The sequence below is a fragment of the Oncorhynchus mykiss genome, chromosome 12 (assembly GCF_013265735.2).
Source record: "Oncorhynchus mykiss isolate Arlee chromosome 12, USDA_OmykA_1.1, whole genome shotgun sequence".
Classification (NCBI taxonomy): Eukaryota; Metazoa; Chordata; class Actinopteri; order Salmoniformes; family Salmonidae; genus Oncorhynchus; species Oncorhynchus mykiss.
The window spans coordinates 97,607,606-97,629,577 of record NC_048576.1 but is presented as its reverse complement, the minus strand read 5'-3'; the positions used below and the strand labels follow the sequence as shown (position 1 = coordinate 97,629,577).

The 21,972-nt window shown below is 47.3% G+C and overlaps 1 protein-coding gene across 3 annotated transcripts in view; it reads left to right on the top strand.

Moving 5' to 3' along the window:
- LOC110539076 (rab11 family-interacting protein 4A-like) overlaps positions 1–9,275 on the top strand; it is a 94,953-nt gene extending 85,678 nt beyond the window's left edge. For all 3 annotated transcript variants that reach the window (XM_036939409.1, XM_036939412.1, XM_036939411.1), the window contains 9 exons: positions 763–798; positions 2,140–2,245; positions 2,948–3,051; positions 3,704–3,844; positions 5,347–5,428; positions 5,880–6,017; positions 6,610–6,753; positions 7,899–8,042; positions 9,037–9,275. In XM_036939409.1, coding sequence (XP_036795304.1) covers positions 763–798; positions 2,140–2,245; positions 2,948–3,051; positions 3,704–3,844; positions 5,347–5,428; positions 5,880–6,017; positions 6,610–6,753; positions 7,899–8,042; positions 9,037–9,159 — 1,018 coding nt within the window. In that variant the 3' untranslated portion in view covers positions 9,160–9,275. The remainder of the gene's footprint in view (positions 1–762; positions 799–2,139; positions 2,246–2,947; positions 3,052–3,703; positions 3,845–5,346; positions 5,429–5,879; positions 6,018–6,609; positions 6,754–7,898; positions 8,043–9,036) is intronic.
- Positions 9,276–21,972: the final 12,697 nt, after the last annotated feature.

The following is a 21,972-nucleotide window of genomic DNA, read 5'->3' as shown; positions in this document are numbered from 1 at the left end:
TAAACCAACCCTCTACCATGCCCTGTGTTATAAACCAACCCTATACCATGCCCTGTGTTATTCACCAACCCTATTCCATGCCCTGTGTTATAAACCAACCCTATACCATGCCCTGTGTTATTCACCAACCCTATACCATGCCCTGTGTTATTCACCAACCCTATTCCATGCCCTGTGTTATAAACCAACCCTATACCATGCCCTGTGTTATAAACCAACCCTATTCCATGCTCTGTTATAAACCAACTGTATACCATGCCCTGTGTTATAAACCAACCCTATACCATGCCCTGTGTTATAAACCAACCCTATTCCATGCCCTGTTATAAACCAATCCTATACCATGCCCTGTGTTATAAACCAACCCTATACCATGCCCTGTGTTATAAACCAACCCTATTCCATGCCCTGTGTTATAAACCAACCCTATACCATGCCCTGTGTTGTAAACCAACCCTATACCATGCCCTATTATAAACCAACCCTATACCATGCCCTGTGTTATAAACCAACCCTATACCATGCCCTGTGTTATAAACCAACCCTATTCCATGCCCTGTGTTATAAACCAACCCTATTCCATGCCCTGTGTTATTCACCAACCCTATTCCATGCCTGTGTTATAAACCAACCCTATTCCATGCCCTGTTATAAACCAACCCTATAACATGCCCTGTGTTATAAACCAATCCTATTCCATGCCCTGTTATAAACCAATCCTATACAATAACATTTGTGATTTTCCTGTTTATCTTTTTACAGCCCCAACAGAAAGATATCCAGCACTGCCTTTGGACGGTAAGTTACTGAGCTCATCTTTTTACAACAGAAAGGTAGGAGGGAGAGGGACTGTACTGATGGATCAGGTGTACTGGGAGAGGGAGAGGGACTGTACTGTACTGATGGATCAGGTCTACTGGGGTTATCTGATGGATCAGGTGGCTGGGAGAGGGAGAGGGACTGTACTGATGGATCAGGTGGCTGGTAGAGGGAGAGGGACTGTACTGTACTGATGGATCAGGTCTACTGGGGTTATCTGATGGATCAGATGGCTGGTAGAGGGAGGGACTGTACTGGGGTTATCTGATGGATCAGGTGGCTGGTAGAGGGAGGGACTGTACTGTACTGATGGATCAGGTGGCTGGTAGAGGGAGGTACTGTACTGATGGCTCAGGTGGCTGGTAGAGGGAGGGACTGTACTGTACTGATGGATCAGCTGTTCAGTTGTTTTAGTCTCTTATCTCCCTCTTACACGTTGGGAAAAATGTTATATCAAAAATTAATCACACAGTTAATTACTCACCTCTTCATCTTTTTCCTCTCCTCCTCCCCCTCTTCCTCACCTTTCTACTCTCTTTCTCCTATTTTCCTCCTCCCCCTTTCCTCCTTCTTCCCTCTCCTCCCTTCCTCCTCCTCTCCTCCTCCTTCTCTCCTCTCTTCCTCCTCCTCCTCCTCTCTTCCTCCTCCTCCTCTCCTCTCTTCCTCCTCCTCCTCTCCTCTCTTCCTCCTCCTCCTCTCCTATCTTCCTCCTCTCCTCCTCTCCTCTCTTCCTCTCCTCCTCCTCTCCTCTCTTCCTCCTCCTCCTCTCCTCCTCCTCTCTTCCTGCTCCTCCTCTCTTCCTCCTCTCCTCTCTACCTCATCCTCCTCTCCTCTCTTCCTCCTCCTCCTCTCCTCTCTCCCTCCTCCTCTCCTCTCTTCCTCCTCCTCCTCTCCTCTCTTCCTCCTCTCCACTCCACTCCACTCCTCTCCTCTCTTCCTCTCCTCCTCCTCTCCTCTCTTCCTCCTCCTCCTCTCTTCCTGCTCCTCCTCTCTTCCTCCTCTCCTCTCTACCTCCTCCTCCCCTCCTCCTCCTCATCCTCCTCTCTTCCTCCTCCTCCTCTCCTCCTCTCCTCTCTTCCTCCTCCTCTCCTCTCTTCCTCCTCCTCCTCTCCTCTCTTCCTTCTCCTCTCCTCTCCTCTCCACTCCACTCCACTCCACTCCACTCCTCTCTTCCTCCTCCTCTCTTCCTCCTCCCCTCTCCTCTCCTCCTCCTCTCTTCCTCTCCTCTCCTCTCCTCTCCTCTCCTCTCCACTCCACTCCACTCCACTCCTCTCTTCCTCCCCTCTCCTCTCCTCTCCTCTCCTCCCCTCCCCTCTACAGTCAGTTGTTCCAACACAACCACAGTGCTTTTAGCAGCAGTCAGGGAAGCACAGAGGACCTGTTCAGAGACTCCATCGACTCTTGTGATGTGGACATTACTGAGAAGGTAAACACACACTGTACACACACACACACACACACACACACACACACACACACACACACACACACACACACACACACACACACACAATGAACCGTACCCCCATAAACATACATTTCACTCTGTAAATGAACTGCTATGATTATTATTATCCCACAATTAAAAACACCTCTTTCATATAAGAGTTTTATTTCAGGCCTAACAGCCAAATCCATCCCCTGGACAGGATACTAGATTACCACAGGGCTTTACCCCCTGGACAGGACACTAGACTACCACAGGGCTTTACCCCCTGGACAGGACACTGGTCTACCACAGGGCTTTACCCCCTGGACAGGACACTAGACTATCACAGGGCTTTACCCCCCTGGACAGGACACTGGACTACCACAGGGCTTTACCCCCTGGACAGGACACTGGACTACCACAGGGCTTTACCCCCTGGACAGGACACTAGACTACCACAGGGCTTTACCCCCTGGACAGGACACTGGACTACCACAGGGCTTTACCCCCTGGACAGGACACTAGACTACCACAGAGCTTTACCCCCTGGACAGGACACTAGACTACCACAGGGCTTTACCCCCTGGACAGGACACTAGACTACCACAGGGCTTTACCCCAAATCCACTCCTTGGCTGATTCGGGAGGCATCGGGTCCCGTTTCTTTGGTCTCACCTGAACCTATGTGTCTGTCCTCAGGTGAGTTACCTGGAGAAGAAGGTGACCGAGCTGGAGAATGACAGTCTGGCTAATGGAGACCTCAAGTGTAAACTCAAACAGGGCAACACACAGCTAGTACACAGGTGAGATATACTGTATACACACCAGACTTATGTTCAAATACTACAGTATCAAATATATAAATAAATATATTCAAAAAAAAAAATATATATATATATATATTCGAATATCTCAATTACTTTCACATAAATTTAAAGTGAGTATTCAGATATATTTTCAGTATTGTAATGTATTTGGAAATACACTTGGAAAGTATTTGGTAGAATTTTCAAATACTTTTATTTTAAATACTATTTTCAAATATCTGGGTTAAATGCATAGGAGTGTATTTAAGTTGGTGTATTTTAGTATTTGAAATACAATTTTGCAGGACTATTTCGTTTTTTACAATAAGTACTCAAATAGAAGTACTTGTTTTTGGGCTGTGTCTTTGAAAATGCAGTACTCAAATACACAGAAGTACTTTAAATATCAGATAACATTAGTGTAAACATGAAAGCTCATTTAGACTTGAGCTTGACAGCTGCAGTGTTTATCGTAAAATTCCATCTCTGCTAACGTCAAGGGAAATGTCCTTTTTAAAACGGTGTGTTGTTGATAGTGGTGACGACTTGCCTCTGATTGAATCGCGGCCGCTCTGTTTTTTTTAAGACTTGTAATTGATATCGATTACACTCGTGTAATGACGATGTTGTGCGTCTCTCTGTCTCCCAGGGTTCATGAGCTGGAGGAGCAGCTGAAGGATCAGGAGAGCAGAGCAGATCAGACCCTGGAGGAAGAGACACATAGACACAGAGAGACCTACTGCAAGATGGAGAGAGACAAGAACACGGACATAGAGCTGCTCAGTAACAGGTACACACTCTTGAGTTTGTCTGGTACAACGGAACCAATGAAATAGTCCCAAAAGTTCAAGCGAAATGAAGCGCACCTTAGGAACGCACAGGAACACCACCTTAGTAACGCACAGGAACACCACCTTAGGAACGCACAGGAACACCACCTTAGGAACGCACAGGAACACCACCTTAGGAACGCACAGGAACACCACCTTAGTAACGCACAGGAACACCACCTTAGTAACGCACAGGAACACCACCTTAGTAACGCACAGGAACACCTTAGAAACGCACAGGAACACCTTAGTAACAAACAGGAACACCTTTAGTAACGCACAGGAACACCACCTTAGTAACGCACAGGAACACCTTAGAAACGCACAGGAACACCTTAGAAACGCACAGGAACACCTTAGTAACGCACAGGAACACCTTAGTAACGCACAGGAACACCTTAGTAACGCACAGGAACACCTTAGTAATGCAACGGAACACCTTAGTAACACACAGGAACACCTTAGTAACGAACAGGAACACCTTAGTAACGCACAGGAACACCTTAATAACGCACAGGAACACCTTAATAACGCACAGGAACACCTTTAGTAACAAACAGGAACACCTTTAGTAATGCACAGGAACACCTTAGTAACGCACAGGAACACCTTTAGTAACAAACAGGAACACCTTTAGTAACGCACAGGAACACCTTAGTAATGCACAGGAACACCTTAGTAACGCACAGGAACACCTTAATAACGCACAGGAACACCTTAGTAACGCACAGGAACACCTTAGTAACGCACAGGAACACCTTAGTAACGAACAGGAACACCTTAGTAACGCACAGGAACACCTTAATAACGCACAGGAACACCTTAATAACGCACAGGAACACCTTTAGTAACAAACAGGAACACCTTTAGTAATGCACAGGAACACCTTAGTAACGCACAGGAACACCTTTAGTAACAAACAGGAACACCTTTAGTAACGCACAGGAACACCTTAGTAATGCACAGGAACACCTTAGTAACGCACAGGAACACCTTAGTAACGCACAGGAACACCTTAGTAACGCACAGGAACACCTTAGTAACGCACAGGAACACCTTTAGTAACGCACAGGAACACCTTAGTAACGCACAGGAACACCTTAGTAACACACAGGAACACCTTAGTAACGCACAGGAACACCTTAGTAACAAACAGGAACACCTTTAGTAACGCACAGGAACACCTTAGAAACGCACAGGAACACCTTAGAAACGCACAGGAACACCTTAGTAACGCACAGGAACACCTTAGTAACGCACAGGAACACCTTAGTAACGCACAGGAACACCTTAGTAACGCACAGGAACACCTTAGTAACGCACAGGAACACCTTAGTAACGCACAGGAACACCTTAGTAACGCACAGGAACACCTTAGTAACGCACAGGAACACCTTAGTAACGAACAGCTGTAAATTGGTAGTAGAAATGATAGATATCTGGGTAACTGTTTTCTCTATAGAGTTCAGCAGCTGGAGGAGGAGAATGGGGAGATGAAACTAAACGTGTGTAAACTGAAGTCTCAGACTGAGAAACTAGACCAGGTGGGTGGTCATAAAGTCTGCCTGTCTATCTGCCTGTCTATCTGCCTGTCTATCTGCCTGTCTATCTGCCTGTCTATCTGCCTGTCTATCTGCCTGTCTATCTGCCTGTCTATCTGCCTGTCTATCTGCCTGTCTGCCTGTGCCTGTCTGCCTGTCTGCCTGCCTGTCTGCCTGTCTGCCTGTCAATGGATAACTCTTCCCCCATCTCCCTCCCCTCTCCCCCATCTCCCTCTCTCTCCCATCTCCCTCTCTCTCCCCTCTCCCCCATCTCCCCTCTCTCTCTCTCTCCCCCATATCCCTCTCTCCCCCATCTCCCTCTCTCCCCCATCTCCCTCTCTCTCCCCTCTCCCCCATCTCCCCTCTCTCTTTCTCTCCCCTCTCCCCCATCTCTCTCTCTCCCCCATCTCCCTCTCTCCCCCATCTCTCTCTCTCTCCCCTCTCCCTCTCCCAGGAGAAGCAGCGTATGACAGACCGGTTAGAGGACACCAGTCTGAGGCTGAAGGATGAGATGGACCTCTACAGGAAGATGATGGACAAGCTGTGGCAGAACAGACATGAATTCCAGAAGGAGAGAGAGGCCATGCAAGAGGTACGGACACACACACACACACACACACACACACACACACACAATATATATTTTCCTCCATTCGTTCCTATTGCACTCAACTGCTTTAGTGACCAAATTCACCATCTTCTGTATTTTAACTTCTAACCACCTAGGAAACTACATTGATGTGACAGACAAACTCTCCCTCCCTCTGTCTCCCCCTCCCTCTCTCCCCCTCCCTCTGTCCCTCCCCATCTCTCCCTCCCTCTCTGTCCCTCCCTCTGTCCCCCTCCATCTCTCCCTCTCTCTCCCTCCATCTCTCCCTCTCTCCCCCTCCATCTCTCCCTCTCTCCCCCTCCATCTCTCCCTCCCTCTGTCCCTCCCCATCTCTCCCTCCCTCTCTGTCCCTCCCTCTGTCCCCCTCCATCTCTCCCTCTCTCTCCCTCCATCTCTCCCTCTCTCTCCCTCTCTCCCCCTCCATCTCTCCCTCTCTCTCCCTCCATCTCTCCCTCTCTCCCCCTCCATCTCTCCCTCTCTCCCCCTCCACCTCTCCCTCCATCTCTCCCTCTCCCTCTCTCCCTCTCTCCCCTTCCCTCCCTCTGTACCCCCCCCCCCCCCTCCATCTTTGTAGTTGATAGAGGACCTGCGTCGGGAGTTGGAGCACCTGCAGCTGTTTAAGCTGGGTTCAGAGGCGGGGCAGGGGGCGGGGCTATCAGAATACAACGCCAAGACACGGGAAATAGAGATGGAGCATGAGGTCAAGAGACTCAAACAGGTGAGGCTCACACACACGTAGACACACACACACACACACATAGACACACAGACACACACACACACACACACACACACACACACATAGACACACACACACATAGACACACACATAGACACACACACACACACACATAGACACACACTTACACATACACACACACACACACACGCACACACACACACACAGACACACACACACACACACGCTGAACGTGTACACACACAAAGAGACGTACACAAAACCCCGATGAAACCCTCTTCCTTCAACCCTCCCTCCCTCTCCCTACCCTCTTCCTTCAACCCTCCCTCCCTCTTCCTACCCTCTTCCTTCAACCCTCCCTCCCTCTCCCTACCCTCTTCCTTCAACCCTCCCTCCCTCTCCCTACCCTCTTCCTTCAACCCTCCCTCCCTCTCCCTACCCTCTTCCTTCAACCCTCCCTCCCTCTCCCTACCCTCTTCCTTCAACCCTCCCTCCCTCTCCCTACCCTCTTCCTTCAACCCTCCCTCCCTCTCCCTACCCTCTTCCTTCAACCCTCCCTCCCTCTCCCCACCCTCTTCCTTCAACCCTCCCTCCCTCTCCCTACCCTCTTCCTTCAACCCTCCCTCCCTCTCCCCACCCTCTTCATTCAACCCTCCCTCCCTCTCCCCACCCTCTTCCTTCAACCCTCCCTCCCTCTCCCTACCCTCTTCCTTCAACCCTCCCTCCCTCTCCCCACCCTCTTCATTCAACCCTCCCTCCCTCTCCCCACCCTCTTCCTTCAACCCTCCCTCTCTCTCCCCACCCTCTTCCTTCAACCCTCCCTCCCTCCCTCTTTCCACCCTCCTCCCTCTCCCCACCCTCTTCCTTCAACCCTCCCTCCCTCTCCCCACCCTCTTCCTTCAACCCTCCCTCCCTCTCCCCACCCTCTTCCTTCAACCCTCCCTCCCTCCCTCTTTCCACCCTCCTCCCTCTCCCCACCCTCTTCCTTCAACCCTCCCTCCCTCTTTCCACCCTCCTCCCTCTCCCCACCCTCTTCCTTCAACCCTCCCTCCCTCCCACCCTCCTCCCCTTTCTCTCTCTCTCTACCCTCCTTTCTTCCTTCCTGTCTCTCCACCCCCTCTCCCTCTCTCTCCACCCCCTCTCCCTCTCTCTCCACCCTACAGGAGAACTTTAAGCTGCGGGACCAGAACGATGACCTGAACAGTCAGATCCTCAGTCTGAGTCTGTATGAAGCTAAGAACCTGTTTGCCTGCCACACCAAGGCCCAGTCACTGGCTGCTGAGATCGACAACGCTTCTAGGGACGAGGTGAGAGGGTCTGACTGTGGGGTGGGGTAGAGTGGGGTGGGGTAGAGTGGGGTAGGGTAGAGTGGGGTAGGGTAGAGTGGGGTGGGGTGGGGTAGAGTGGGGTAGGGTAGAGTGGGGTAGGGTAGAGTGGGGTAGGGTAGGGTTGAGTGGGGTAGGGTAGAGTGGAGTGGAGTGGGGTAGGGTAGAGTGGAGTGGGGTGGGGTAGGGTGGGGTAGAGTGGGGTGGGGTAGAGTAGGGTGGGGTAGAGTAGGGTGGAGTATAGTGGGGTGGGGTATAGTGGAGTGGGATGGGGTAGAGTGGGGTAGAGTAGAGTGGGGTGGAGTGGGGTAGAGTGGGGTAGGGTAGAGTGGAGTAGAGTGGGGTGGGGTGGAGTGGGGTGGAGTGGAGTGGGGTAGAGTGGAGTGGGGTAGAGTGGAGTGGGGTAGAGTGGAGTGGGGTGGGGTAGAGTGGAGTGGGGTGGGGTAGGGTAGAGTGGAGTGGGGTAGAGTGGGGTGGGGTAGGGTAGAGTAGAGTGGGGTGGGGTAGAGTGGAGTGGGGTAGAGTGGGGTAGAGTGGAGTGGAGTGGGGTAGAGTGGAGTGGGGTAGAGTGACATACAGAAACCATCAGGAGAGGGGACGGTTGAGCTACAGGCTCATGTTAGTCACTTTGTGTCAAATGTCATTTTATTTGTTTTAAAAAATGTTGCTCTCTCTCTACCCCTTCCTACCCTCCCTCCCTCCCTCCCTCCCTCCCTCCTGTCCTCCTCCCTCTCCCTCTCCCTCTCCCCGTTCCCTCCCTCTTCCTCCTGTCCCTGTCCTCCCTCCCTCCCTCTCCCCGTTCCCTCCCTCTCCCTCCTGTCCTCCTCCCTCTCCCTCCCTCCCTCTCCCTCCTGTCTTCCTCCCTCCCTCTCTCTCCCTCCTGTCCTCCTCCCTCCCTCTCCCTCCCTCCCTCTCCCTCCTGTCCTCCTCCCTCCCTCTCCCTCCTGTCCTCCTCCTCCTCCCTCGTCTCCTCTAGTTGGTGGATGCTCTGAAGGAACAGGAGTGTGTTAACCTACGTCTGAGACAGTATATGGATAAAATCATCTTGGCCATTCTGGACCACAACCCCTCTATCCTGGAGATCAAGAGTAACAGTTAAACACACACACACACACACACACACACTCACACACACACACACACACACACACACACACACACACACACACACACACACACACACACACACACACACACACACACACACACACACACACACACTCTCACACACACACACACACACACACACACACACACTCGCGCACGCACACACGCACACGTACACACACACACACACTCACGCACACGCACACGCACACACACTTCCACGCCTGGGGATGGGACAGAACTTAAAACAACAGACACTCAAAACAACTGACAGCTGTCTGTGGTTTACAGCTGAAACTCGCCGTCTACTCTATCTGTCAATCAACTGTTAGATGTCCCGCCTCCTTTCTCTATCCCACCAATGATGAACTGTTATTATGTTGCCAAGAAGAGAAACTGTGGTACTGAATGACACTATCTGGAGACTAGCAGTATTATGGTGTTTACTTGATGATGCTGATAATTATTCTAAGTTAGGTTGACACACACACTCTCTCTCTGGGTTCACGAGCTCCAGGATGACCGTCCACTAGCCTACAATCATTTATTACTGATTTAACAATGGGAATATTTGCAAACCGGAGCGCGCCACTTTTGATTGGCTAACTGAGCCGTTCGATCACGTTCAAAAGTGGGTAAAGGTCGTAGGTGAGCGGACGAGGAAGTGTAACAGATGGCGTGGGTAGGTTAAGACGAGGGATTTTAAGATTCCTTCGGGTTAAGATCTGATAGCTTGGTAGAGATGGGAGTCGTTGGTCATATTATGGACCGTTCGGATGTTTGATGCCGGGATCCAGTATCGATCAACCGTGAGGTGTGCAACGGGGACCAAGGGTGTGTCTCAATAGTCACTTCCTCTTCTTTGTCTTCTCTTTCATCTACACTGACAGGACAGGTGAAAGATGCTCCACTCAGATACTTCCTTTCACCTGTCCTGTCTTCTCTGATCAGTGCAAATCAAGGAAAGGAAAGGAAGGAGATGAGGCCACTTCAGACCACTGAGACTCACCCCTCCCTCCCTCCCCCTCCTGTCCTCCTCCCTCCCTCCCCCTCCTGTCCTCCTCCCTCCCTCCCCCTCCTGTCCTCCTCCCTCCCTCCCCCTCCTGTCCTCCTCCCTCCCTCCCCCTCCTGTCCTCCCTCCCTCTCTCTCCCTCCTGTCCTCCTCCCTCCCTCCCTCCCCCTCTTGTCCTCCTCCCTCCCTCCCCCTCCTGTCCTCCTCCCTCCCTCCCCCTCCTGTCCTCCCTCCCTCTCTCTCCCTCCTGTCCTCCTCCCTCTCCCTCATGTCAATCAAGGAAAGGAAAGTAAGGAGATGAGGCCACTATCAGACCACTGAGACTCACCCCAAGTTTAGTCTCCACGCTGATTCCTCTGGTCGGGGGGACGTGAAGATTATAACTTCTGATTCTATGATCCAGTTACTCTCTGGGCGTGAAGGTTATAACTTGTTATGAAGTGTCATGACCTGTCATAAGCATTTAAGACGGGCGTCGTACTGGTGTCATAGTGTTGTTTATAGGCTTTACGATGCATAGTGAACAAAGTGTTAATAATAATGACTCCCTGTTCCCTATATAGTGCACTACTTTGGACCAGGGCCCAATGATACCCTATTCCCTGTATAGTGCACTACTTTGGACCAGGGCCCAATGATACCCTATTCCCTGTATAGTGCACTACTTTGGACCAGGGCCCAATGATACCCTGTTCCCTATATAGTGCACTACTTTGGACCAGGGCCCAATGATACCCTATTCCCTATATAGTGCACTACATTGGACCAGGACCCAATGATACCCTATTCCCTGTATAGTGCACTACATTGGACCAGGACCCAATGATACCCTATTCCCTATACAGTGCACTACATTGGACCAGCGCCCATAGGGTTTAGGGTGCCATTGGGGATGCATAGACAGTGTAGGTAATACAGGGAGTATAACCAGCTTGTTGTGCTATGTAGTAGTGTATAACCACCGTGCACAGAGTTATGTGTTGCTATAGAAGATGAGCGTAGTAGGGAAACCCATTGTATTACGGTCCTCATGTAATTCTACACTGAAAACGTAGGGTCCTGTTCATTAGGGATACATTGTTTTGAAACGGAGTCGAACGGTACAAGTACCTACCTGAACTTGTCCAATAAGAACAAAATGTTTGATGTTTTCCGTTGCAAAACGTTTTTGCTACGGTGTGCCCTGTAGTGAACACGACCCCACCCAGGACCGAGAGAAAGGCCAACGAGAGGTATCAGGGTGGTAGTTATTTAGGGGGAGAAACCTAACGTTCCACTGAAGTCCAAATGTTCACTCAGTCATGCCAAGATGTACATGGCAGACGAGGTGAAAATGTTACCTACGTGGAAGTTAGGATTTGCCTCCTAAGAGAATAAGTGTCATGAGTTGTTAGGACAATGTCTATAAAGGTTACATGTTTATTTTTCATACAGATCTATTAAATGATAAACGTTGGGGAGTTTGTAAGTTCGGACGGTCTTTTGCTCAGACTGGAATGAGGGTAAGGAGATGTCAGAGCATTGGGGGTGAGATCTGTCCATTTATGGAGAACAACATGGTAGTCACTATAATCAATGAATCGCCATGACGATAATCCCTGGATCTAGGGTGTATGTAAGGGGGGGGCAGCTCATATATAGAGTGTATAGGTTCTGTAATACCTATAGATTGAGAGAGCTCTTTTCTGTGTATGTCATGATTGTACTGTGCCACCCATACACACACACACACACACACACACACCACAGTAGCTTGTTGAATTCACTGTACTGTAGATGGATAGATAGCCACGACTTCAGGTCATTGATTTCACCTCGTTAATAACTGTGTCTCTAAAGAAGAGTCTGTGTACACAGTCGGTGTGATGTCACACTAACACTAGTTTTGCTTCGTTGCACAAATTATACTAATGAGCTGTTTTCTCATGGGTTTCTCATGGTTTCTCATGGGTTTCTCATGGGTTTCTTATGGTTTCTCATGTTTTTTCATGTTTTCTCATGGGTTTCTCATGGTTTCTTATGGGTTTCTCATGGGTTTCTCATGGTTTCTTATGGGTTTCTCATGGGTTTCTCATGTTTTTTCATGGTTTCTCATGTTTTTTCATGTTTTCTCATGGGTTCTCATGGGTTTCTCATGGTTACTTCATGGGTTCTCATGGGTTTATCATGGGTTCTCATGGGTTCTCATGGGTTTCTCATGGGTTTCTCATGGGTTCTCATGGTTTCTCATGGGTTTCTCATGGTTTCTCATGGGTTTCTCATGGTTTCTCATGTTTTTTCATGGTTTCTCGTGTTTTTTCATGGTTTCTCATGGGTTTCTCATGTTTTTTCATGGTTTCTCATGGGTTTCTCATGGGTTCTCATGGTTTCTCATGGGTTTCTCATGGTTTCTCATGGGTTTCTCATGGTTTCTCATGGTTTCTCATGGGTTCTCATGGTTTCTCATGGGTTTCTCATGGTTTCTCATGGGTTCTCATGGTTTCTCATGGGTTTCTCATGGTTTCTCATGGTTTCTCATGGTATCTCATGGGTTCTCATGGTTTCTCATGGGTTTCTCATGGGTTTCTCATGTTTTTCCATGGTTTCTCATCTCTTATTCAGTTTCTTGTTTTTCTTTGTGCCTTTTGTAAATGAGCAATGAGGTGTCACCATTAGATTGAGGTTATTTTTCTCGTCATGTTTTTTTTCAATTTGTCCGTTGGTCATCGCGAGCTTTTTATATCAGTTTGCTTTCCCAACAACGTTGTCGTAGCAGTTTTCATACGTTGTAAAGTTTCTACAGGATCTAGTTACAGTTTGTATTGATGTGCCACTGACTCATCCAACCGTAATAACTAGTATTTTATACAGTTAAAAAAAAAAAAGGAGTTCTATCCTAGAGATGATATTCTGTGTGACCTGGAAATGTATAGCACATGTTAATGACGTTGTCGTAGCGACTGAGTTTACTTATAGGATGGACGATCCTTGGACTGGTAAACAACTTCTATAGGCTGAGTCTGGAACTAGAGAATTAGAATCATTCTAACTCTGTGTGACTGAAAACAGCCAAGGCTTGACAAAAAATCCCATGGTTGAATACTGTGAATCTCTGGCCCTGATTTGAGTACTTTAACGATGCATCCTACCATCGTCTTCTCCTTGAGGTAATATAATCACGGATTAGGAAGGGATTGGATTAAGTGAATGCATGTTCGCCATCATGTTTACACCTGTCTTAACATTGTCAGATCAGTGATGACTTCGAGGGAGGGAGGATGCATCTGTGAGGTATTTGAACAGGCTTTAGATAGAGATATCGTGATGTGTTCACCTCACGCTAAAGATCGCTGATGTTGTTCTGCTCATGTACTGTAGGTCTGACAGGGACTTATAGGATGTTGTACAAACTTGAAAATGTAAATAAAATGAATTTGCTTTGGCATGACCAAGGACTGAGTGGCTCTAGTGTGGTTTTTTTATTACACTTTACAATGTCTTATTTAAGTGAAATGTAGGCCTGATTTTATGAATGTTACATGTTATGTTATGAGTTATGTCTGACGTTGGAAATGGTTTGTGTAACAACAGTCATGCACTTTGTCTCATTACTAAATCAGCAGAGAATTAGTTCCTATAAAACTCATAGGCAGTGTAAATAAAAGGTTCAATCATATTATTTTTATATCAATGTTTATTTACCTTTATTTAACTGGGCAAGTCATTTAAGAACAAATTCTTGTTTTCAATGACGGCCTAGGAACAGTGCCTTGTTCAGGGGCAGCTCGGGGGTTTGAACGTCCAACGCTCTAACCACTAGGCTACCCTGTCGCCCCTCTTAACACTAGGCTACCCTGTCGCCCCTCTAACCACTAGGCTACCCTGTCGCCCCTCTAACCACTAGGCTACCCTGTCGCCCCTCTAACCACTAGGCTACCCTGTCGCCCCAGCCAGGGATCATCAGCTAGATTCAGACAGGGGGCCGGACTGCAAACTGACCTCAAGAAGCCCAAACGGGTATAATACATGACTAAAACATAATCATTTCAAATCTTGCTTATGTACAGAATAAAAACATATTCCAAAACATGCATCCTGTTTGCAACAAGGCACTAAAGTAATACTGCAAAAACATTGGCAAATTTTTATTTTATTCCAGAATACTTCCATTATGTTTGGGGGAAATCCAACACATCACTGAGTACCACTCTTCATATTTCCCAGCATGCATCGTCTTATCTGCAAGGACTAGGGAGCTTTTTAGGATCAAAATAATGGGATTTAAAAAATAATATGATTGAACCTTTTATTTAACTAGGCAAGTCAGTTAAGATCAAATTCTTATTTACAATGACGGCCTACCAGGGAATATAGATAAGCATAGGAAAACTCCTAGAGAAAAACATGGTTCAGTCTGCGTTCCAACAGACACTGGGAGATGAATTCACCTTTCAGCAGGACAATAACCTGAAACACAAGGCCAAATATACACTGGAGTTGTTTACCAAGATGATATTGAATGTTCCTGGCCTTTTGTACTTAAATTGGCTTGAAAATCAATGGCAAAACAGGAAAATGGCTGTCTAGCAACTTGACAGAGCTTGAAGAAATGTTTTATAGAATAATGGGCACATATTGAACAATCCATTCTTCAAAACACGTTTAGCATCTTCAGATTTATTGATGTCTTGTACAAAACCCCCAGCATTATCCAACCTCCCCCATGTTTTATTGTAGGGGGGGAAGGGATCATTATCCAACCTCCCCATGTTTTATTGTAGGGGGGGAAGGGATCATTATCTAACCTCCCCCATGTTTTATTGTAGGGAGGGGAGGGTTCATTGTCTAACCTCCCCCGTGTTTTATTGTAGGGGGGGTTCATTATCTAACCTCTCCCATGTTTTATTGTAGGGAGGGTTCATTATCTAACCTCCCCCATGTTTTATTGTAGGGAGGGGAGGGTTCATTATCTAACCTCCCCCGTATTTTATTTTAGGGGGGGAAGGGTTCATTATCCAACCTCCCCCATGTTTTATTGTAGGGAGGGGAGGGTTCATTATCTAACCTCCCCCGTGTTTTATTTTAGGGGGGGAAGGGTTCATTATCTAACCTCCCCCATGTTTTATTGTAGGGAGGGTTCATTATCTAACCTCCCCCGTGTTTTATTTTAGGGGGGGAAGGGATCATTATCCAACCTCCCCCATGTTTTATTGTAGGGGGGGAAAGGATCATTATCCAACCTCCCCCATGTTTTATTGTAATTTAGAATCAATAAATATATTGATTGTATCTAGGGGGTGGGGTTTATGCTTAACCAATCAAGACTCCTGTTTTTTTATGTAAATTTGTTTTGGATTCTATAATTTGTTCCCTTTGAAAGTCACGTGTAGTTTGTGTATGTCAGTAGAGAAAAACATCAGTATCTTATCAGCTTTCTGAACATACTTTCTGATATCCAGCATCTCCCTAAGAAACGTTTGATTTGTGTAGTTATCTTCCCTATAGATCGGAAATGTTAAATACCAGTAGTGTCCACCAGGGGGCGCCATCGGTCTTCCACCTCACCAGGCTGTATCGCCTGGATCATTACTGAACCAGAAGTCAGGACTCCATTCATTCAAAAAATCAATACAACCTTCAACCATGTTGTTTTCATATACTGCTGTTATACAGTGAGTCTATGATAGCCAGCGTGTGTAGTTGAGGTACTCACAGTCAGATTTATACAACATAAAATACACACTGTGCGTCATGTGTTTATCACAGGGTGTGTGTCCGCGCACCAGCATCATTCCCTGCGTTGCTCTGGTAAGCACACACACAACAGGAATACTCACTTTAATCAGAGGAATACATCACATAGTCTAGTTCATCACAGCTGTCTAGGTACAGTACATATCTTAACTGTGTCCCCTGTGTCAACATGTGTTCAGGTCTGATGAGGTGTGTCCCCTATATCAGCCTGTGTTCAGGTCTGATGAGGTGTGTCCCCTAAATCAGCCTGTTTTGAGGTCTGATGAGGTGTGTCCCCTGTATCAGCCTGTGTTCAGGTCTGATGAGGTGTGTCCCCTGTATCAGCCTGTGTTCAGGTCTAGATTAGGTGTGGCCCCTATATCAGCCTGTGTTCAGGTCTGATGAGGTGTGTCCCCTGTATCAACATGTGTTCAGGTCTAGATTAGGTGTGTCCCCTAAATCAGCCTGTGTTCAGGTCTGATGAAGTGTGTCCCCTACATCAGCCTGTTTTGAGGTGTGTCCCCTATATCAGCCTGTGTTCAGGTCTGATGAGGTGTGGCCCCTATATCAGCCTGTGTTCAGGTCTGATGAGGTGTGTCCCCTGTATCAACATGTGTTCAGGTCTAGATTAGGTGTGTCCCCTATATCAGCCTGTGTTCAGGTCTGATGAGGTGTGTCCCCTAAATCAGCCTGTGTTCAGGTCTGATGAGGTGTGTCCCCTATATCAGCCTGTGTTCAGGTCTGATGAGGTGTGGCCCCTATATCAGCCTGTGTTCAGGTCTGATGAGGTGTGTCCCCTGTATCAACATGTGTTCAGGTCTAGATTAGGTGTGTCCCCTATATCAGCCTGTGTTCAGGTCTGATGAGGTGTGTCCCCTATATCAGCCGGTGTTCAGGTCTGATGAGGTGTGTCCCCTAAATCAGCCTGTGTTCAGGTCTGATGAAGTGTGTCCCCTAAATCAGCCTGTTTTGAGGTGTGTCCCCTATATCAGCCTGTGTTCAGGTCTGTTGAGGTGTGTCCCCTAAATCAGCCTGTTTTGAGGTGTGTCCCCTATATCAGCCTGTGTTCAGGTCTGATGAGGTATGTCCCCTGTATCAACATGTGTTCAGGTCTGATGAGGTGTGTCTCTAAATCAGCCTGTGTTCAGGTCTGATGAGGTGTGTCCCCTATATCAGCCTGTGTTCAGGTCTGATGAGGTGTGTCTCCTATATCAGCCTGTGTTCAGGTCTGATGAGGTGTGTCCCCTATATCAGCCTGTGTTCAGGTCTGATGAGGTGTGTCTCTAAATCAGCCTGTGTTGAGGTGTGTCCCCTAAATCAGCCTGTGTTGAGGTCTGATGAGGTGTGTCCCCTATATCAACCTGTGCTCAGATCTGATGAGGTGTCCCCTATATCAGCCTGTGTTCAGGTCTGTTGAGGTGTGTCCCCTAAATCAGCCTGTGTTCAGGTCTGATGAGGTGTCCCCTATATCAACCTGTGTTCAGGTCTGATGAGGTGTCCCCTAAATCAGCCTGTGTTCAGGTCTGATGAGGTTTGTCCCCTCTGGTATTTTATGATAGGCTTGGGACTGGTTATGGGGTGAGGACTGGTTGTTATTGGGTCGGGATTTGTTGTTATTGTTTAGGACTTTATTTTTATTTTTTTATTTTTTTTTCACCTTTATTTAACCAGGTAGTTGAGAACAAGTTACAACTGCGACCTGGCCAAGATAAGCAAAGCAGTGCGACACAAACAACAACAACAGAGTTACACATGGAATAAACAAGTATACAGTCAATAACACAATAGAAAAAGTCTATATACAGTGTGAGTAAATGGCGTGAGGAGGTAAGGCAATAAATAGGCCATAGTAGCAAAGTAATTACAAGTTAGCAAATTAACACTGGAGTGATAGATGAGCAGATGATGATGTGCAAGTAAAGATACTGGTGAGCAAAAGAGCAGAAAGTAAATAAAAACAATATGGGGATGAGATAGGTAGATTGGGTGGGCTGTTTATGGGTTTGGGACTGGTTGTTATGGGGTTTGAGACTGGTTGTTATGGGTTAGGACTGGTTGTTATGGGTGTGGACTGGTTGTTATGGGGTTTGAGACTGGTTGTTATGGGTTAGGACTGGTTGTTATGGGGTTGGGACTGGTAATGGGGTTAGGACTGGTTGTTATGGGGTTGGGACTGGATATGGGGTTAGGACTGGTTGTTATGGGTTTGGACTGGTTGTTATGGGGTTGGGACTGGATATGGGGTTAGGACTGGTTGTTATGGGGTTGGGACTGGTTGTTATGGGGTTTTGACTGGTTGTTATGGGGTTGGGACTGGATATGGGGTTAGGACTGGTTGTTATGGGTTTGGACTGGTTGTTATGGGGTTGGGACTGGATATGGGGTTAGGACTGGTTGTTATGGGGTTGGGACTGGTTGTTATGGGGTTTTGACTGGTTGTTATGGTAGGACTGATGGTTATGGGGTTGGGACTGGTTGACTAAATGAGCTACCTGGTATCCTTGTGATTTAGCAGGGACTAAATTAGCTACCTGGTATCCTTGTGATTTAGCATGGACTAAATGAGCTACCTGGTATCCTTGTGATTTAGCAGGGACTAAATGAGCTACCTGGTATCCTTGTGATTTAGCATGGACTAAATGAGCTACCTGGTATCCTTGTGATTTAGCATGGACTAAATGAGCTACCTGGTATCCTTGTGATTTAGCATGGACTAAATGAGCTACCTGGTATCCTTGTGATTTAGCAGGGACTAAATGAGCTACCTGGTATCCTTGTGATTTAGCATGGACTAAATGAGCTACCTGGTATCCTTGTGATTTAGCATGGACTAAATGAGCTACCTGGTATCCTTGTGATTTAGCATGGACTAAATGAGCTACCTGGTATCCTTGTGGTTTAGCAGGGACTAAATGAGCTACCTGGTATCCTTGTGATTTCGCAGGGACTAAATGAGCTACCTGGTATCCTTGTGGTTTAGCAGGGACTAAATGAGCTACCTGGTATCCTTGTGATTTAGCAGGGACTAAATGAGCTACCTGGTATCCTTGTAATTTAGCAGGGACTAAATTAGCTACCTGGTATCCTTGTGGTTTAGCAGGGACTAAATGAGCTACCTGGTATCCTTGTGATTTAGCAGGGACTAAATGAGCTACCTGGTATCCTTGTGATTTAGCAGGGACTAAATGAGCTACCTGGTATCCTTGTGGTTTAGCAGGGACTAAATGAGCTACCTGGTATCCTTGTGATTTCGCAGGGACTAAATGAGCTACCTGGTATCCTTGTGGTTTAGCAGGGACTAAATGAGCTACCTGGTATCCTTGTGATTTAGCAGGGACTAAATGAGCTACCTGGTATCCTTGTGATTTAGCAGGGACTAAATTAGCTACCTGGTATCCTTGTGGTTTAGCAGGGACTAAATGAGCTACCTGGTATCCTTGTGATTTAGCAGGGACTAAATGAGCTACCTGGTATCCTTGTGGTTTAGCAGGGACTAAATGAGCTACCTGGTATCCTTGTGGTTTAACAGGGACTAAATGAGCTACCTGGTATCCTTGTGATTTAGCAGGGACTAAATGAGCTACCTGGTATCCTTGTGGTTTAGCAGGGACTAAATGAGCTACCTGGTATCCTTGTGGTTTAGCAGGGACTAAATGAGCTACCTGGTATCCTTGTGGTTTAGCAGGGACTAAATGAGCTACCTGGTATCCTTGTGGTTTAGCAGGGACTAAATGAGCTACCTGGTATCCTTGTGATTTAGCATGGACTAAATGAGCTACCTGGTATCCTTGTGATTTAGCATGGACTAAATGAGCTACCTGGTATCCTTGTGATTTAGCATGGACTAAATTATCTACCTGGTATCCTTGTGATTTAGCAGGGACTAAATTATCTACCTGGTATCCTTGTGATTTAGCAGGGACTAAATGAGCTACACATGTTGTGGTTATATTTTTGTTCAGTATAGAACAGCGTCATTAACCATTTGTTTACATTTTGTTCAGGCACATTACCTCATTGGCAAGCCAGCTAACAACCTGGTAACTTTACCAGTGTCTCCAAACATTTGGGGCACAGAAAGAGAGGGACAGCTTCTTCAGGAGATCAATGATCAAAGCAGCAATGAACGAATGACAGATCTCTTTGCTTGTCATCATCACAAACCTGACGTTTTTTAAAGAGACAGTGGACCATTTTCAATGTAATACATCTCAATACGAAAGTAGTTATTTTACAAAATGTAGAAACCAAATTTTAATGACAGGTATTCGTAGCAACATTTTATCTTTGATAATAAACTGTCTTTACAGTGTTATATATTAGTGTCTAGGACTCAACATGGGCTTCAGAAATACATAGAATTCATATAGACCCAATATAGGCCAATATAGGCTGTATCTGAATACACTTTTCTGCTGCTCCTAAATTTCACCAGTTACCAATGAACAATTGTAATATAGAGCTGTGTGTGTGTGTGTGTGTCGGTGTCGGTGTGTGTGTGTGTGTGTCGGTGTGTGTGTGTCGGTATGTGTGCGTGTGTGTCGGTGTCGGTGTGTGTGTGTGTGTCGGTGTGTGTGTGTGTTGGTATGTGTGCGTGTGTGTCGGTGTGTGTGCGTGTGTGTGCGTGTGTGTCGGTGTGCGTGTGTGTGTGTGTGTGTCGGTGTGTGTGTGTGTGTGTGTGTGTGTGTGTGTGTGTGTGTGTGTGTGTACTGTATAGAAAGCTGCAGAATGTAAAGGAAATGATAACAGCCCCCTCTCTGGAGACAATATCCATCAACTCTGTCTCAGTGTTAAAGTTTGAACATGATGTGTGTGTGTGAATCTAAGAAATGTGTTCAGCCCAAACCATGTCTCTTTGGCTGCAGTTTAGTGGGGAATTACAGGACAGTCCCAGTAATGTCTGTCTTTCTCTCTGTCTGTCTCTTTGTCTCTGCCTGTGCCTTAGTGTTGATGGATGATCTATATCTATAGAGGACTCAGTTGAATACCGGTAGCACACCCCTGGTTACTGTCCTACTCCAGTAACACCCTTGGTTACTGTCCTACTCAAGTAACACACCCCTGGTTACTGTCCTACTCCAGTAACACACCCCTGGTTACTGTCCTACCCCAGTAACACACCCCTGGTTACTGTCCTACTCCAGTAACACACCCCTGGTTACTGTCCTGCTCCAGTAACACACCCCTGGTTACTGTCCTACTCCAGTAACAAACCCTGGTTACTGCTGTACTCCAGTAACACACCCTTGGTTACTGTCCTACTCCAGTAACACCCCCTGGTTACTGTCCTACTCCAGTAACACAACCCTGGTTACTGTCCTACTCTAGTAACACACCCCTGGTTACTGCTGTATTCCAGTAACACACCCCTGGTTACTGTCCTACTCCAGTAACGCACCCCTGGTTACTATCCTACTCCAGTAACACACCCCTGGTTACTGTCCTACTCCAGTAACACACCCCTGGTTACTGTCCTACTCCAGTAACACACCCCTGGTTACTGTCCTACTCCAGTAACACACCCTGGTTACTGCTTTATTCCAGTAACACACCCTGGTTACTGGTCTACTCCAGTAACACACCCCTGGTTACTGTCCTACTCCAGTAACACACCTGGTTACTGTCCTACTCCAGTAACACACCCCTGGTTACTGTCCTACTCCAGTAACACACCCTGGTTACTGTCCTACTCCAGTAACACACCTGGTTACTGTCCTACTCCAGTAACACACCCCTGGTTACTGTCCTACTCCAGTAACACACCCCTGGTTACTGTCCTACTCCAGTAACACACCCCTGGTTACTGTCCTACTCCAGTAACACACCCTGGTTACTGTCCTACTCCAGTAACACACCCCTGGTTACTGTCCTACTCCAGTAACACACCTCTGGTTACTGTCCTACCCCAGTAACACACCCCTGGTTACTGTCCTACTCCAGTAACACCCCCTGGTTACTGTCCTGCTCCAGTAACACACCCCTGCTTACTGTCCTACTCCAGTAACACACCCTGGTTACTGTCCTACTCCAGTAACACACCCCTGCTTACTGTCCTACTCCAGTAACACACCCTGGTTACTG